Source organism: Vipera berus (genome assembly GCF_964194415.1).
Source record: "Vipera berus genome assembly, chromosome: 2".
Lineage (NCBI taxonomy): Eukaryota > Metazoa > Chordata > Lepidosauria > Squamata > Viperidae > Vipera > Vipera berus.
The window spans coordinates 223868064-223883059 of record NC_138203.1 but is presented as its reverse complement, the minus strand read 5'-3'; the positions used below and the strand labels follow the sequence as shown (position 1 = coordinate 223883059).

Sequence of the window (14996 nt, the reverse complement as noted above, 5' to 3'; positions counted from 1 at the left end):
TGCCAACTCCGCCGGCGGATGCTGCCGTCTGTCGGTCGGCTGGCAATAGCGCTGTGACGTCACAGGCCTCGAGGCGAACGGCGGAATCTCAGCTCGTCGCCATGACAACACGCGCAGCAGGCGTTTCCCACCCTTTTCTTTTCCTGAGAAACGGGTCTTAGTGAAGGTGGCGTCTATCTTGTTGCCGCTCTGGTTTTGTTTTTGTTTTTTTTTTCTACCACGAAAACGGGTGTAGCTATGAAGACATATTTGGCATTAACGCTTTTGCGAACGCCCTTGTTTAGGTATCGCCTTTTTTTTAAAAAAAAAATCAGGCACTTTGATAGGCACCTTTTATTTTCCCAGCTGTTGATTACAGTACTTGGTGTTGAGTTGGCAATTCGCGCGTGGCCGCCAGACTGTGCAAAGGGAAGGGAGGAATAGAAGAATCTCTGTATTGTGGGCTAGCAAGTAAGACTCGTGGGAATAGACCTGCCTGTTTGCCATACCGTGGGGGTTGAACTGCTGGAATGGATCTGAAATGAATAATAAGCCTTACCGTATGTTATGCAAATATTATACATTTCCCTTTTTAATATGCAGCAGATCTAGTCGGGTGGCCAGCATCTCTGAGCAAGGGGGATGGAAGGCAAGCGAGTGGTGGGGTTTCCTTTTGAAAAGTGGTAGTAGTTTCTTTTGAACTGATGGATTGTGATCTCTGACTTATGTCACTTGGAGTAGCAATGATATAGGCGTTTTGGAATAGGATTAGACAGTGGAAGGAAGAAAAAAATTGAAGAGATAAGATGTTAAAACATTTGCAGAGCACCAGTTATGTAGCTGCAGAACAGCAACGTGCTCTTTATATTTGTCCATATGGTCACCTGGCTGGTTGATACTTAATAGTTAACAATAATGGTTGAATGGTGATTCTAATCTGTCAAACCCCTGACTAAATACTGGTATGTATATTAGCTATTCCTGTGATGCAGATGATATCAAACTTTTCAGGGTGTTAAAAATAAAAAATGGTGAGCTCCAAAAGGATTTTATAGAGAGAATACACATTGAATGAAGTTCAGCTAAAATAAAGTGAGATATATTGACTATAATTTCCTCCAACTTCATACATACACTACATTGAAGGGATCTGAGCTATCTATAATCAAGAAAAAAGATTTTAGGATTGTAACAGATGCTGTTTCCATGCGCAGTAGCTGTTAAAAAAATACCCAGTAAATTCCATTTTAAGATTCACAGGAAAGGAGTGAAAGATAAGAACAGCTAATGTTGTATTACTCTGTCATAAATTGGCAGTATGTCTGCACTTGTGATAATCGCACTAAAAAGATCCTAGGGTTGGAAAAACACAGAAAAGTGATTCAAAATGATTAAACAACAGTGGTAGAACATTGGGACTCTTTAGATTAGAAAAAAGTGATTTAAGAGGACCATGATGGATCTTGTTGTGATCCAGTAGGCACTTTTTATGATCTAATGGCATTCTTTCAGATATTTCAAAACTACTGTACCCCTTATCTTCTTATCTTAATGCTAAATATTCCCATTTCTTTTACATAGAATACAATTTTAGTTCCCTGAATTCTTAATATTAGTTTTGATAAAGCATTATGATTACAATAGGACTACAAATTATGACCCGCAAGATAAATGAAATATATAAACTAATATATAGCCATTAAGTTTTTATTCCAAATGTGGTTGATGCCACAGATTCTGTTCACATTAAAGTCCCATAATTTTTGATCTAACAAAATGCTATTATCTTATTTAAATATGGCTTTTATTGTGTACTGTATAGGATTACATCTTAATTATGATAATTGAGAAGCTATGTAACAGGAATCTTTATTAGCATCAAATTCCTCATTCATTGAATGGTAAAGCTTTTGGGGGTGTAATTCAGTGGAATGTAAACAGTTCACATGTGCAAACTACAGCTTGTAGCATGTGCTTATAAAACCCAATGCAATAGCAACAATGAAGATGTTTCTCATTATTAGTGCAAAATGCTTTGTGGTGAGAATATTCTAAGAAATAAAATAGGTAGTTTAGGATTACCAAACTATGAAATCAGCCTTCCCTAACTTGGCTGCAGCCTAGACAAAATTGCTTTGTATTACCTTCAGACTCCCCTTCATGGATTACTGCCTTGTCGTGGCGAAGGGGCTTGCGTAATTCAATGAAGCTATGAGCTATGCCGTGCAGGGCCACCCAAGACGGAAAGGTCATAGCAGAGAGTTCTGACAAAACGTGATCCACTGGAGAAGGAAATGGCAAACCACTCCAGTATCTTTGCCATGAAAACCCTGTGGACAGTACCAAAAGGCAAAACGATATGATGCTGGAAGATGAGCCCCTCAGGTCGGAAGGCGTCCAATATGCTACTGGGGAAGAGCAGAGGGCTAGTACTAGTAGCGCCAGAAAGAATGAAGCGACTGGGCCAAAGCCGAAAGGACGCTCAGCTGTGGATATGTCTGGTGGTGAAAGGAAAGTCCGATGCTGTAAAGATTTTTTCTCCATAGGAACCTGGAATGTAAGATCCATGAATCAAGGAAAGCTGGACGTGGTCAAACAAGAGATGACAAGACTAAACATCGACATCTTAGGTATCAGCGAACTAAAATGGACAGGAATGGGTGAATTTAATTCAGATGACTATCAGGTATACTACTGCGGGCAAGAATCCCTCAGAAGAAATGGAGTAGCCTTCATAGTCAATAAAAAAGTAGGAAAAGCAATACTAGGATACAATCCTCAAAATGACAGAATGATCTCAGTTCGAATCCAAGGCAAACCATTCAATATCACAGTAGTCCAAGTCTATGCCCCAACCACTGGTGCTGAAGAGGATGAAATTGACCGGTTCTATGAAGCTTGGAGTACAAAATGAAGCAGGGCACAGGCTGATAGAATTTTGTCAAGAGAATACGATGGTCATAGTAAACACTCTTTTCCAACAACCCAAGAGACGGCTTTACACATGGACATCACCAGACGGTCAACACAGAAATCAGATTGACTATATGCTCTGCAGCCAAAGATGGAGAAGCTCTATACAGTAAGTAAAAACAAGACCAGGAGCTGACTGTGGCTCAGACCATGAGCTTCTTGTTGCAAAGTTTAGGCTTAAACTGAAGAAAGTAGGGAAAAGCGCTAGGCCAGTCAGGTATGAATTAAATCATATCCCTGTTGAATATACAGTAGAGGTGACAAATAGATTTAAGGAATTAGATCTGATAGACAGAGTGCCTGAAGAACTATGGACAGAGGTTCGCAACATTGTACAAGAGGTAGCAACCAAAACCATCCCAAAGAAAAAGAAATGCAAGAAAGCAAAATGGCTGTCTGAGGAAGCTTTGCAAATAGCTGAGGAAAGGAGGGAAGCGAAAGGCAAGGGAGAAAAAGAAAGATATGCCCAATTAAATGCAGAATTCCAAAGAATAGCTAGAAGAGATAAGAATGTCTTCTTAAATGAACAATGCAAAGAAATAGAAGAAAACAATAGAATAGGGAGGACCAGAGATCTTTTCAAGAAAATTGGAGAGATGAAGGAAACGTTCAATGCAAAAATGGGCATGATAAAGGACCAAAATGGCAGGGACCTAACAGAGGCAGAAGAGATTAAGAAGAGGTGGAAAAATTACACAGAAGAACTATACAAGAATGAGCTTAACGTCCCTGATAATCACAATGAGGTGGTCACTGACCTCGAGCCAGACATCCTAGAATGTGAAGTGAAGTGGGCCTTAGAAAAGCTGAGCAACAACAAAGCTAGTGGAGGTGACAGTATTCCAGCTGAGCTATTCAAAATCTTAAAAGACAATGCAGTAAAAGTGCTACACTCAATTTGCCAGCAAATTTGGAAAACTCAACAGTGGCCACAGGATTGGAAAAGATCAGTTTACATTCCAATTCCAAAGAAAGGCAGTGCCAAAGAATGTTCAAACTATCGCACCATTGCACTCATTTCTCATGCTAGTAAAGTTATGCTTAAAATTCTACAAGCTAGACTCCAGCAGTATGTGGATCGAGAACTACCAGAAGTACAGGCAGGATTTCGAAGAGGCAGAGGAACAAGAGATCAAATTGCTAACATACTCTGGATCATGGAGAAAGCTAGAGAGTTCCAGAAAAACATCATCTTCTGTTTCATTGACTATGCTAAAGCCTTTGATTGTGTGGATCATAACAAACTGTGGCAAGTCCTTAAAGAGATGGGCATACCAGACCATCTTATTTGTCTCTTGAGAAACCTATATGCGGGCCAAGAAGCAACAGTGAGAACTGGACACGGAACCACTGATTGGTTCAAAATTGGGAAAGGAGTCCGGCAAGGCTGTATACTGTCGCCTTGCCTATTTAACTTATATGCAGAGCACATCATGAGAAAGGCAGGGCTAGATGAATCAGAAGTTGGAATTAAGATTGCCGGAAGAAACATCAACAACCTAAGATATGCAGATGATACCACTCTAATGGCAGAAAGTGAAGAGGAACTAAAGAGCCTCTTGTTGCGAGTGAAGAAGGAGAGTGCAAAACTTGGGTTGAAACTAAACATTAAGAAAACCAAGATCATGGCATCTGGCCCTCTCAATTCCTGGCAAATAGATGGGGAAGAAATGGAGGTAGTGAGAGATTTTATTTTCCTGGGCTCCAAGATCACTGCAGATGGGGACTGTAGCCAAGAAATTAAAAGACGCTTGCTCCTTGGGAGGAAAGCCATGTCAAATCTAGACAGCACACTAAAAAGCAGAGACATCACCCTGTCAACAAAAGTGCGTATAGTCAAGGCAATGGTCTTCCCAGTTGCAATGTATGGCAGTGAAAGCTGGACCATAAGAAAGGCTGAGCGCCAAAGAATTGAAGCCTTTGAACTATGGTGCTGGAGAAGACTCCTGCGAGTCCCTTGGACTGCAAGGCGATCAAACCGGTCAGTCCTAGAGGAGATCAACCCTGACTGCTCTTTAGAAGGCCAGATCCTGAAGCTAAAACTCAAATACTTTGGCCACCTAATGAGAAGGAAGGATTCACTGGAGAAGAGCCTAATGCTGGGAAAGATTGAGAGCAATAGAAGAAGGGGACGACAGAGAATGAGGTGGCTGGATGGAGTCACTGAAGCAGTAGGCGTGAGCTTAAATGGTAGAGGACAGGAAGGCCTGGAGGAACATTGTCCATAGGGTCGCGATGGGTCGGACACGACTTCGCAGCTAACAACAACAACAACCTTCAGACTGGAAGCAGATAATTTAATTACATTGAGAATGAGGTATAAAATAGTATATTTGAACTGTTTCCTAGTTCAGTCTTTTATTTGCTTTCTGAATTTAGGAGAAACCCTATCCTTGTTTGATTCTTGAGTTAGTAAATATAATAAATAACTTTTTCCATAAAAATAACTGATTAATGGAAAATTAATTTTCAAAATGTGTTTTTCTAGGCAAATGTTGGAAATCTGACATTTCCTCCAAATTTTTGTTCCTCATTATGCACAGTATTACTACTTGACCTGTGAATATTATATTTTATCTCTTATTGGATCTCTTTGCATGTTTGTGGAGACTTTCTTAGTTATGTTCCTTTTTTGTAGACCTGTGAAGAGATTTTTCATCCACAAAGAAAATGTCATTAAGAAAAGGTATTTCCTCTAAATAATGATTTTTTTAAAAGTTAAACTACTCAGATGCTGTTATTCTAACAACCACTTTCTTTTTTTCATTGCAGTAAACATAACCATCCTCGTATTTGTTGTTATTATATTTCTGTTAGTGCTGCATCACAACTTCCTAGGTCTCAGTGATATCTTAAAAAAAGAATTATCAGGTATTCCTCCATTTCTCTATTTTAATGTCTGCTTCAGTAAAAATGTTTCCTGAAGGAAATAAATACCCTTGTATATGTTTTATAACCAAGATTTTTTTCTGTAAATACATATTGCATGGTGGCACTGTTTAATTTTGATTCCATACCTTTAACGATTATTGTCATCCATTTGTAATTCCTTGTAATTGCCCACTTTTATTATTATTTAGCATTTCTGACTAGAGGTTGTTAAAAATGAAACAGTCACTCTGTAGGATGGCTATTTTCAGAGTTGCTTCTTTTGTATCAGTTTTTTAATATAACTTAAAATATAGATTTTATTGGACATGATTTCAACCTGTAAATTTTATTGTTTGAAAATAACCTCAAAGTAATTGTTGCCTTATAAGAGGTGATCATTAAGAGATAAACATTGGTTTAAACATCACAGTAGCTAGGGTTTGTTTAACCATGTTTTAGCCATTGTTTATTCAATAAACCATAACTGAGTTTGCATATTGTGCCATTAATCTTGTTTACTTAAGACAAAATATGAAGTTACCCAACATGCTGAGTTAAAAATGTAATGCTGTAAATAATTATCTGTAGATTCAAATCCACTAAGATTTCAGCCAATAGATTTTATACCTGAAGCTCCTCAAAGATTGATAGTGAAAGAAAATGACAAGGAAATTCCTGTGGTCCTTACGGCATCTGAAGAAAGGCTTGGTGGTGTAATTGCAGCTGTGAACAGTATTCAGCAAAACACCAAATCCAATGTTGCATTCCATATTGTCACTTTGAATGACACTGTGGACCATCTGAGGTAAAAATTATTTGTGAAATTTTATTGCCCACTTATTTAGTAGAGGATGATTTTTAGATGCAATCATGCATTCAAAAAAGATAGTTATTCTTATATTTAGTGACTAAGAAGCAATTATTTATTCTTGGCCTTTAATTATTTGACCAAGGTGACTTTTAAAGCAACCACGTTTTTTTAGCTTCCTGACTCTTGAAAAGAAAAGTAGCTGCTTTAGTGAGCACTAAGAGATGCTACTTGTTACTTCTTCCGGGTCATTTTGTAGTTTGTGCAGCCCTAATCTGTTTCCTTCGTTCGTTCGTTCGTTCGTTCGTTCCTTCCTTCCTTCCTTCCTTCCTTCCTTCCTTCCTCTTCCTTCCTTCCTTCCTTCCTTCCTTCCTTCCTTCCTTCCTTCCTTCCTTCCTTCCTTCCTTCCTTCCTTCCTGTCAGTCTGATTCAAGCAATTCTCTTGGTAATATTTTCAGAAGTGATTTGCCCTTTCCTTTTTCGTAGGACTGTGTGATTGACCCAAAACCACCAAGCTGACTTTGTGCCTAAGGTGGGACTAAAATGCACAGTCTACCAGTTTTTGGCATACCTTAATCATTACATCAAACTGGGTCTCTGTTGTGTAAAACTGAATTTCACATTGTCATACTCTGTCCTATTCTTGATTGTTACAAGATTCACCATGATGAGAAAATTCAAAGAATTATTCTTGTAGGAAATCACTCCAACTATTTCAGTAACATTTGATATTTCTATTACTTTCTTAATTGTGTAGGTCATGGCTTAGTAAAACCAGTTTAAAAAATGTTCAATACCGAATTTTGAATTTTGATCCTGGTATGCTGGCTGGAAAAGTGCAGATAGACTCAAAGATGCCAAATTCCATAAAACCGGTAAGAACTACTGATTTATTTTACTGTAAATATAAGTTTTCAACATTAGTGATAATTTATGTTTGAATATTTACTTAGTTATTACGCTTTTTAGGAAGTTGTCTTACTATAATTACTGATATAATCTTTAATTCTCTTTTGCGTATCTGATTTAGTTGGATATTTTGGTAATTTACTAAGGAATAATTTATAAGTTTTATCTTATTCACTAAAGTTGCCTCAAATACTTCTACTTAATCGTGTTGTGTATGAAGGTGTATCAAAGAGATTTGATTACAGGTGTCTAATGTTTGACATGTCATAATTTGTTTTTATCATATTTTGTTTCTTTCTAGCTGACCTTTGCAAGATTTTATCTACCTAATTGGATCCCAAATGCAGAAAAGGCCATTTATTTGGATGATGATGTGATTGTACAAGGTATGGGACTTTGCTTTTTAAATATGCTTAAGGACATATAAGTTGCCTTTCAACATCAAGCCATATCTGGTGCCAATGAGATGTGTTGGGATATCAGTTCACAGAAATCATAGCAATTTTCATCCTGATCCCTCCTACTGCTTTTTGTAGTGTATTTCCCTGGCACACTATTGAAAGACCAAGGGTATCTCTTTAAAAAATGTTGTGTTCTTCTGGTTTAGATTAATTAATCATGTCTTATAAACCCAAAACCTACTTTGTAATAGTCTCTGTTTCTAGACCCTCCCAATTGTTTGTGCTAGTGGTCATATTTGTTGTTTGAAGAATATGCTGTGTGCTTTTAGGCAGTCATAAAATATCTGCTATGGTAGCAGAAATTATCACATTTCACCAAGGTGCCAATTGAGGTTACCTGCTATCATTGTGAGACCATAGCATACTCGTGATCAATCCCCAGGCTACTTGTTTATTTGTTTTTCAGGCAGATGACGCCATTTAGAAACAAAACTGTAGCTACCCTTAATTTTTAGCTTCTGGAAACTATATAAAAAATTGAGACCAATTTTACCAATGCATTTAAATGAAAAATAGGGGGGAGGGAGATGCACACTAGGAAAAGTAGAGAGGATGCTACCAAAGTTATTGCACATTTGCCTTGATTGAGACTTAATCTGGCATCTTTTAATCTTTTTTCTGTTGTTTTTATCTGGATGTTGTGTTTTTATGCTTGTTAGCTGTCTAGAATTATTTGATTAAAATGGGCAGCCATGTTATCTAAACATAAAATTTTATTAAGATAATTTATTTCTAGCTGAAACAGCAGTTCATATTAGCCTAATGAGCTCATTTCTATCATGTGCGAATATGAATTGAAAACAAAATATTTTGAAATTGTTGGATGCATGATTATTGGATACATGCCTCTATCTAAATATAATAGTATCTACTTGGTTTCCATACTCAACAATCTCAACAAGTGATTCTGAGCAGTGTACATCATCACAACCATTGTCCCTGGTTGTTATATTAAGTTACATGTGGTTTTTTTTTACACATAACCATGTTGCATTACAAAACTTCCTGAGAGATACATTTCAGTTTTAAAACTTATTTACTTAGTGGCATATAAGCTTTTGTTCAAGTAAGAAAGCTCTTTGGATAGACAGATACAAGTTTTAAACTTTGCATAGCATTTATTGGAAAACATTCACTGTTAGTATGTATGTTCTAAATATTGGAAAGGACTGTTGAGATATTTATGTTAAAATGACAAATTGTGGGTTTTCATTTGCTTGCAATAGCACTTTCTCATTGTCTATGATGCATTTTCAGATGATATCCTTGAACTTTACAACACTCCATTGCAACCAGGCCACGCGGCTGCATTCTCAGATGATTGTGACTCTACTTCAAATAAGTTTTCTGTCCGTGGAGCAGGAAATCAGGTGAAAGCAGCTTGAAATCTTTTCCTCAGTTGCCAGATATATTTAATTTGTATTATATTGTAATTGTTTTAACTGTTTTATAATTGTTTGCTGCCCAGTCACTTGGTTGACTTACAGAAATTTGAATAAATGAGAATGAAAGACCCTAGATGTTAGAAGATGTTTGTAATTGCCTGGTTCCATTCTTAACTTGAAACTTTTACAAAAGTTTAGTACCAGTTGCAGTTTTAGGAAAGCATTTTTTTCAAGTTTTAAAAATAGAAGTAGTATAACTTCCTGCTGGTATGCTTCATGATTGGATGGATTTTTAAATTTTGTTAGTTTGAAGTTTTTTGCAGCTACATCCTTATTTTTGTATGCAGTCTTTAATTCTCTTTAGGATACTATGAAGTGTGCTTTTGTTCTCCATCTTCCAAGGAGAACTCCATTACTGTTTTGAGGTAATCAAAACAGTTTCACCTTTTTATTGATTAGCAAATACCTTGCTTTCCATGGGCTGAAAAGGAGATAGAAGGAAACAGACCTTTTTCCAATTACATGTAAATTACTTTTTTTGTGTCTTCCAGTGTTGACTCCTGGTGACTATCTGGACTAGCCTCTGCACTTTATTTGGCAACGTTTTTGGAAGTGGTTTACCATTGCCCACTTCCTAGGGATAGATTCCTTGCCCAAAGTAACTCAGCTGGCTTCATTTCTAAGACAGGACTAGAACTCAGCACTTCCCAGTTTCTAGCCTAATACCTTAAGCACTACAGGTAGTCCTTTTTAGTAACAAATAAGACTAGCACTTGGTAGTTAAGAAAAGTAGTTGCTAAGTGAAACCACACTGGTGTTTACCTTACCTTTCCTTTACAGATCTGTCAGGTCATAAATGTGAGGATTGGTTGTAAAGTTACTTTTTCATCACTGTTGTAACCACAACTTGCTAAACAAGATCTAATTGTATATCATGTTGTATACATTGGGTAGGAAGATATTTCTTTATTTTTAAGAGGGCAGAGAGACAGAGTAGAAACTATAGGCAGAACAGAAGTTCCCCTATACCCAGCCTCCTGTCTATCTGCTTTGAAATCTTTCAGGCTTAAAAATATTAAGCAGGGTAGACCTGGATAATATATTTAGATGAGACTTTGACAAATTTAAGGTCTACACATAGGTTAAACATTTCAGTTTGGGAAAAAAAGACAATGGCAGGTCACTTCCATACCTAAGAAAAGACCATGGAAAATACATATAATCATCCAAAATCAAATCTGACTCAGTGAAATTTTTTAAAAAGGGGAGAGGTAAAAAGGAAATCCTGTTGTGTAAAAAGTTCATTTGTGTGATGTTCCATGTAGACTTGGTAATTACTGTTTTCACAGTACTATCAGTGATGTCTGCCAATTTACCTATATATTTAAAATAATCTTAACAGGATTGGAGACGACTCTGTCCAACTTTCTGGTTTTCTGTAGAGAGGAAGCATATGTAATTGAGGAAATCTTTGGAGTGGTAGTTAGGAATAAAACTGTATCTGAAGCCCAGTTTCTATATATTTTCAGTATAATTACATGGGATTTCTTGATTATAAAAAAGAACTGGTTCGGAAGCTGTCCATCAAAGCAAACACCTGCTCTTTCAATCCTGGTGTGTTTGTTGCAAATCTAACGGAATGGAAAATACAAAATGTTACTAAGCAACTAGAGAAATGGATGACACTTAATGTTGTGTGAGTATGTACAGAGCTTTTTTTTTTATTTGATAGTTGAAGAATGGGACCAATTGTATGTGAGGATGAGAAGTGGAGAGATCAAAATACCCTGAAGAATTGTCTGTCTTTCCTATCAATCTTCCTGAATCTGTTGTCTATCAGGCATCCAAAAATTTTGCAAGCAGCAGTCCAAAATATTTAGAAGGGCATTATTCCTTTGGAAAACAAATCTAGGCAGTGCTAAAATCATTATTGTATAGGAAGTTTATCCCTACAGGGATCTCTTATTTGAAGCCAATTATCTTGTGTTCTGCTAACACTCACTTCCTTTATTGTGTTTTTCTAGCTCATTGTCTAGAATGTGGTTATTTATTATACGGCATATCATACATGGATTAGCAATATATATTAACATTTCACCTAGATTAGTAAAACACAATAAAATATAAATGTTGAAAAGATCTGTGTTCAAATACCAATGCCTAGGCCATCTAAACATTGAAGTGCAGCATTGTTTATATTAAAAAATAATCAGAAATCACCGTATATGCTCTTAGCTTACAGCCCGATCCTAATGTGATCTGTTTGACGTGGGACTCCCCAGTCCCACTGAGGAGACTGTGTCTCATTTATACAAAGTCCTGGCAGATGTCCTGTGAGGTGTGAATCCTATTCAGGATTGTCCATTGTTGACGTAGTTCAAAGCCTGGCACCTTTCTTGTGGAGTCATATATGTCTTATGTCTGGGCATTCAGCAACCCATTTGACTTTCTATTGGAAATTGATGTTAAAATTGTTTGGCCGATGTTGTGCAAGTGCCTTTGGGCGTTTCTTGAATTTGAATCTTCTAATAAATAAGGAAGGTCGGCACCAGTAGGAATAAGTTGTTCATAATTTTTCTTTATTTCTTACTAGTGCATCTTGTCTTCATAAAGCTGGCGGTTCTGTATGGCTCAGAACAGGAAACCAGCAAATCATCAACTTAAAATTCTCATGGTGCTGTTGTAACTGTTATCTTAACTTATTAGTATGGCAGCTGTTAAGCCATACAGGGCACAGTATTTTGCTATGGGGTAGACCAGGGGTCAGCAACCTGAAACAGTGAAAGAGCCACTCGGAACCGGTTCCCTCACAAAAGGAAAAACTGGGAGCCGCAAAAAAATGTGTGCGTATGTGTGTACATGTGCGCATGCGCAGAACAGGGTTTGAAGAGTGGAGCCAAGGCGAGATATGCACCTACCCTGCATATTTGAATTGATTGGTTGACCTTTTTTAGTCCCACTTTTTTTTTTTTGGACTGCACATGGCAGAGGACCGGGAGCTGCAGGAGATGGCTGAAAGAGCCGCATGTGGCTCCGGAGCCGCGGGCTGCAGACCTGTGGGGTAGACCAACCCTAAGGCTGATGACTTGAGGTTGGCAACCGAAACTCCCCATTTAGTTACACATAATTTCTGGTGTATATTGTTCCTAGTATTGATTTTTGGCCCTTGCTGGCTTCAGGTTTATCTTATAGGAGAGAGTCCGGTCCAATGTTACTCCAAGGTACAATGTGAATTATTCAATGTGAATAGTAAGGGTTTGCCATTGATTTTTTTTAAATGCAAAAATATGTAAATACATTAAAAACAAAATTGCAATCCACTCAAATTATGTACCTATGAAAATGGTTTTTCTTGTTAATAATGCTGCTTCTGGTTTAGCTGGTAATATGCATTTTCTTAATCACTGACTAGAGAAGAGATATATAGCAGGACTCTTGCTGGAAGTATCACTACACCTCCTCTGCTCATTGTATTTTACAAACGACATTCAAAAATTGACCCTATGTGGAATGTTCGCCATCTTGGTAAGTAGAGAAAAAAAACAATTTCACATTAACTTTGTGCCTTTTATCAAATTGGAACGAATTTTGATTAATCAAATGGATTGAGATTAGAATCCCTTTTTCCCTCCATCCAGTACTAATTTTAGTGGTTTTGGATGAAATGGAAACATGTATTCTTCCCCTTGCCGTTTCTCATGCATGGTCAAAATCTGTGAAATCTGTTTTTTTAAAAATATATAATTTCTGTGGACCTGGAGGGAAACAGGTGAAACCCCCACTATATGAGTTGAAATTCACTAGTAGGATGTTTTTCCTCCCCTGCAATAAAGTGATTGGTTTTCCTCTGGGAGAGTAACATTCAAATAGTCTAATTAAGAAAACCTGACCTTTTTAAAATACAGTGCACTTGAAACTTCTGTGGTATTTCAATATGCACTTAGTGCAAGAATTTCGTCTTTAGCACTCTAAAATAAGGCTTTATGTCTAATTTTGAAGGTAGTGAGCAGTGAGAAAGGAACAAAGTATTTCTGATGAAAATTTCAATGTGTGAATCTAGCAAATGGTTAGTTCCATCTGTGGTTGAAAACCGCAGAAACAACTTCTGCTTCATGATTTCTTGTTATAATTCTTTTTCTTATTCCATTTAAAGGTTCAAGTGCTGGCAAAAGATATTCGCCACAGTTTGTGAAAGCTGCCAAATTACTTCACTGGAATGGACATTTCAAGCCCTGGGGGCGAACGGCATCTTTTTCAGATATTTGGGAAAAATGGTACATTCCTGATCCTAGTGGCAAATTTAACCTGATTCGCAGGCACAGATGAGATTTATGCAGCACATTAATAAAGACTTAACACCTACATGCTTTTCTCAGGAAACCTGTAAGATCAGAGTGAAATCAGTATGGTATGTCTGCTTAATGTACACTAAATTTGAGAAAGACTTGAAATTGTATGTCTGAAGCAACAGCTTTGTGCCTTCAAGTACAAGATGAAGAATAGCTTGACTCAGCAACAGGTAGTCCTCAATTTATGACCACAATTGGGGCTGGACTTTCCCTTATAGGTTGTTGTGGTCATAAATCTAGTCAGACCCGATTTTATGAAAATTTTTGTGGTTATGAAGCAAATCGCATGCTCCAGTTCCCTCATGGGCAGTTTTTTGCTGGAATTTTGCAAATAAGGTCACATATTGCAATGTGATTGTAGGATGTTGCACCTAGTTATAAATGTGAGCCAGTTGCTAAGCACCTACATAACAGTCATGTGACCATCACAGGATGATGCGACGGTACAGATCATAAGTCACTTTTTCTGAGGCTGGCGTAATTTTGAACTGTCTTAAATAAACAGTGGTTAAATTGAGGACTATCCGTACTCAACTACACTAGATGAATTCTTCAGACATAAAACTTTTATAAATGAAATATTACAAAATGAACTTCATCTAGGAATCTGACACTCCTAGGTATCTGCAATATTATCTTGCATAGCTATTTTTTTTGAAGAAAAGCTTCTTCCTCTTGACAGTAACCCATGAACATAAGTTTTGTTAGAGCTTTTTCTCTGTAGTATTTAGTTAAATGTTTACACTTAAGTCTTTTGTAGATTTACCGTATATACTTGAGTATAAGCCGAATTTTTCAGCCCACTTTTTGGGCTGAAAAATTCCACTTCGGCTTATACTCCAGTCAACAAAAAAAACTTACCGAGGACTTGTGCGCGGCCGAGGCTTTGGTGCTTCCTGGATCGCGCGCACCTCTCCCAAGCCACCGCCGTCCGGAGACCTGCCGAAGTTTGGGGAGGTGCACGCGCACCTCCCCAAACCTCCCCAAACCTCGGCAGGTCTCCGTTCCTCCGCGCCCTGCCTGCCTGCTTCTTTCCGCTGTGGAAAGAAGCAGGCAGGCAGGGCGCAGAGGAACGGAGACCCGGCGACGTTTGGGGAGGCGCCCAAACCTCCCCAAACGTCGGCAGGTCTCCGTTCCTCCGCGCCCTGCCTGCCTGCTTCTTTCCGCAGCGGAAAGAAGCAGGCAGGCAGGGCGCGGAGGAACGGAGACCCGGCGACGTTTGGGGAGGTTTGGGGAGGCGCCCAAACCTCCCCAAACGTCG

The 14996-nt window shown here is 38.0% G+C and overlaps 1 protein-coding gene across 1 annotated transcript; it reads left to right on the top strand.

Moving 5' to 3' along the window:
- The first annotated feature begins 19 nt into the window (after positions 1-19).
- Positions 20-14494, top strand: GLT8D1 (glycosyltransferase 8 domain containing 1). Its single transcript, XM_081316826.1, is given in 11 exon segments — positions 20-450; positions 5591-5638; positions 5725-5823; positions 6412-6628; positions 7389-7506; positions 7842-7926; positions 9259-9371; positions 10916-11082; positions 12799-12911; positions 13540-13706; positions 13708-14494. Coding segments are annotated over 10 exon segments (1119 nt in total). The 5' UTR covers positions 20-450; positions 5591-5622; the 3' UTR covers positions 13732-14494.
- Positions 14495-14996: the final 502 nt, after the last annotated feature.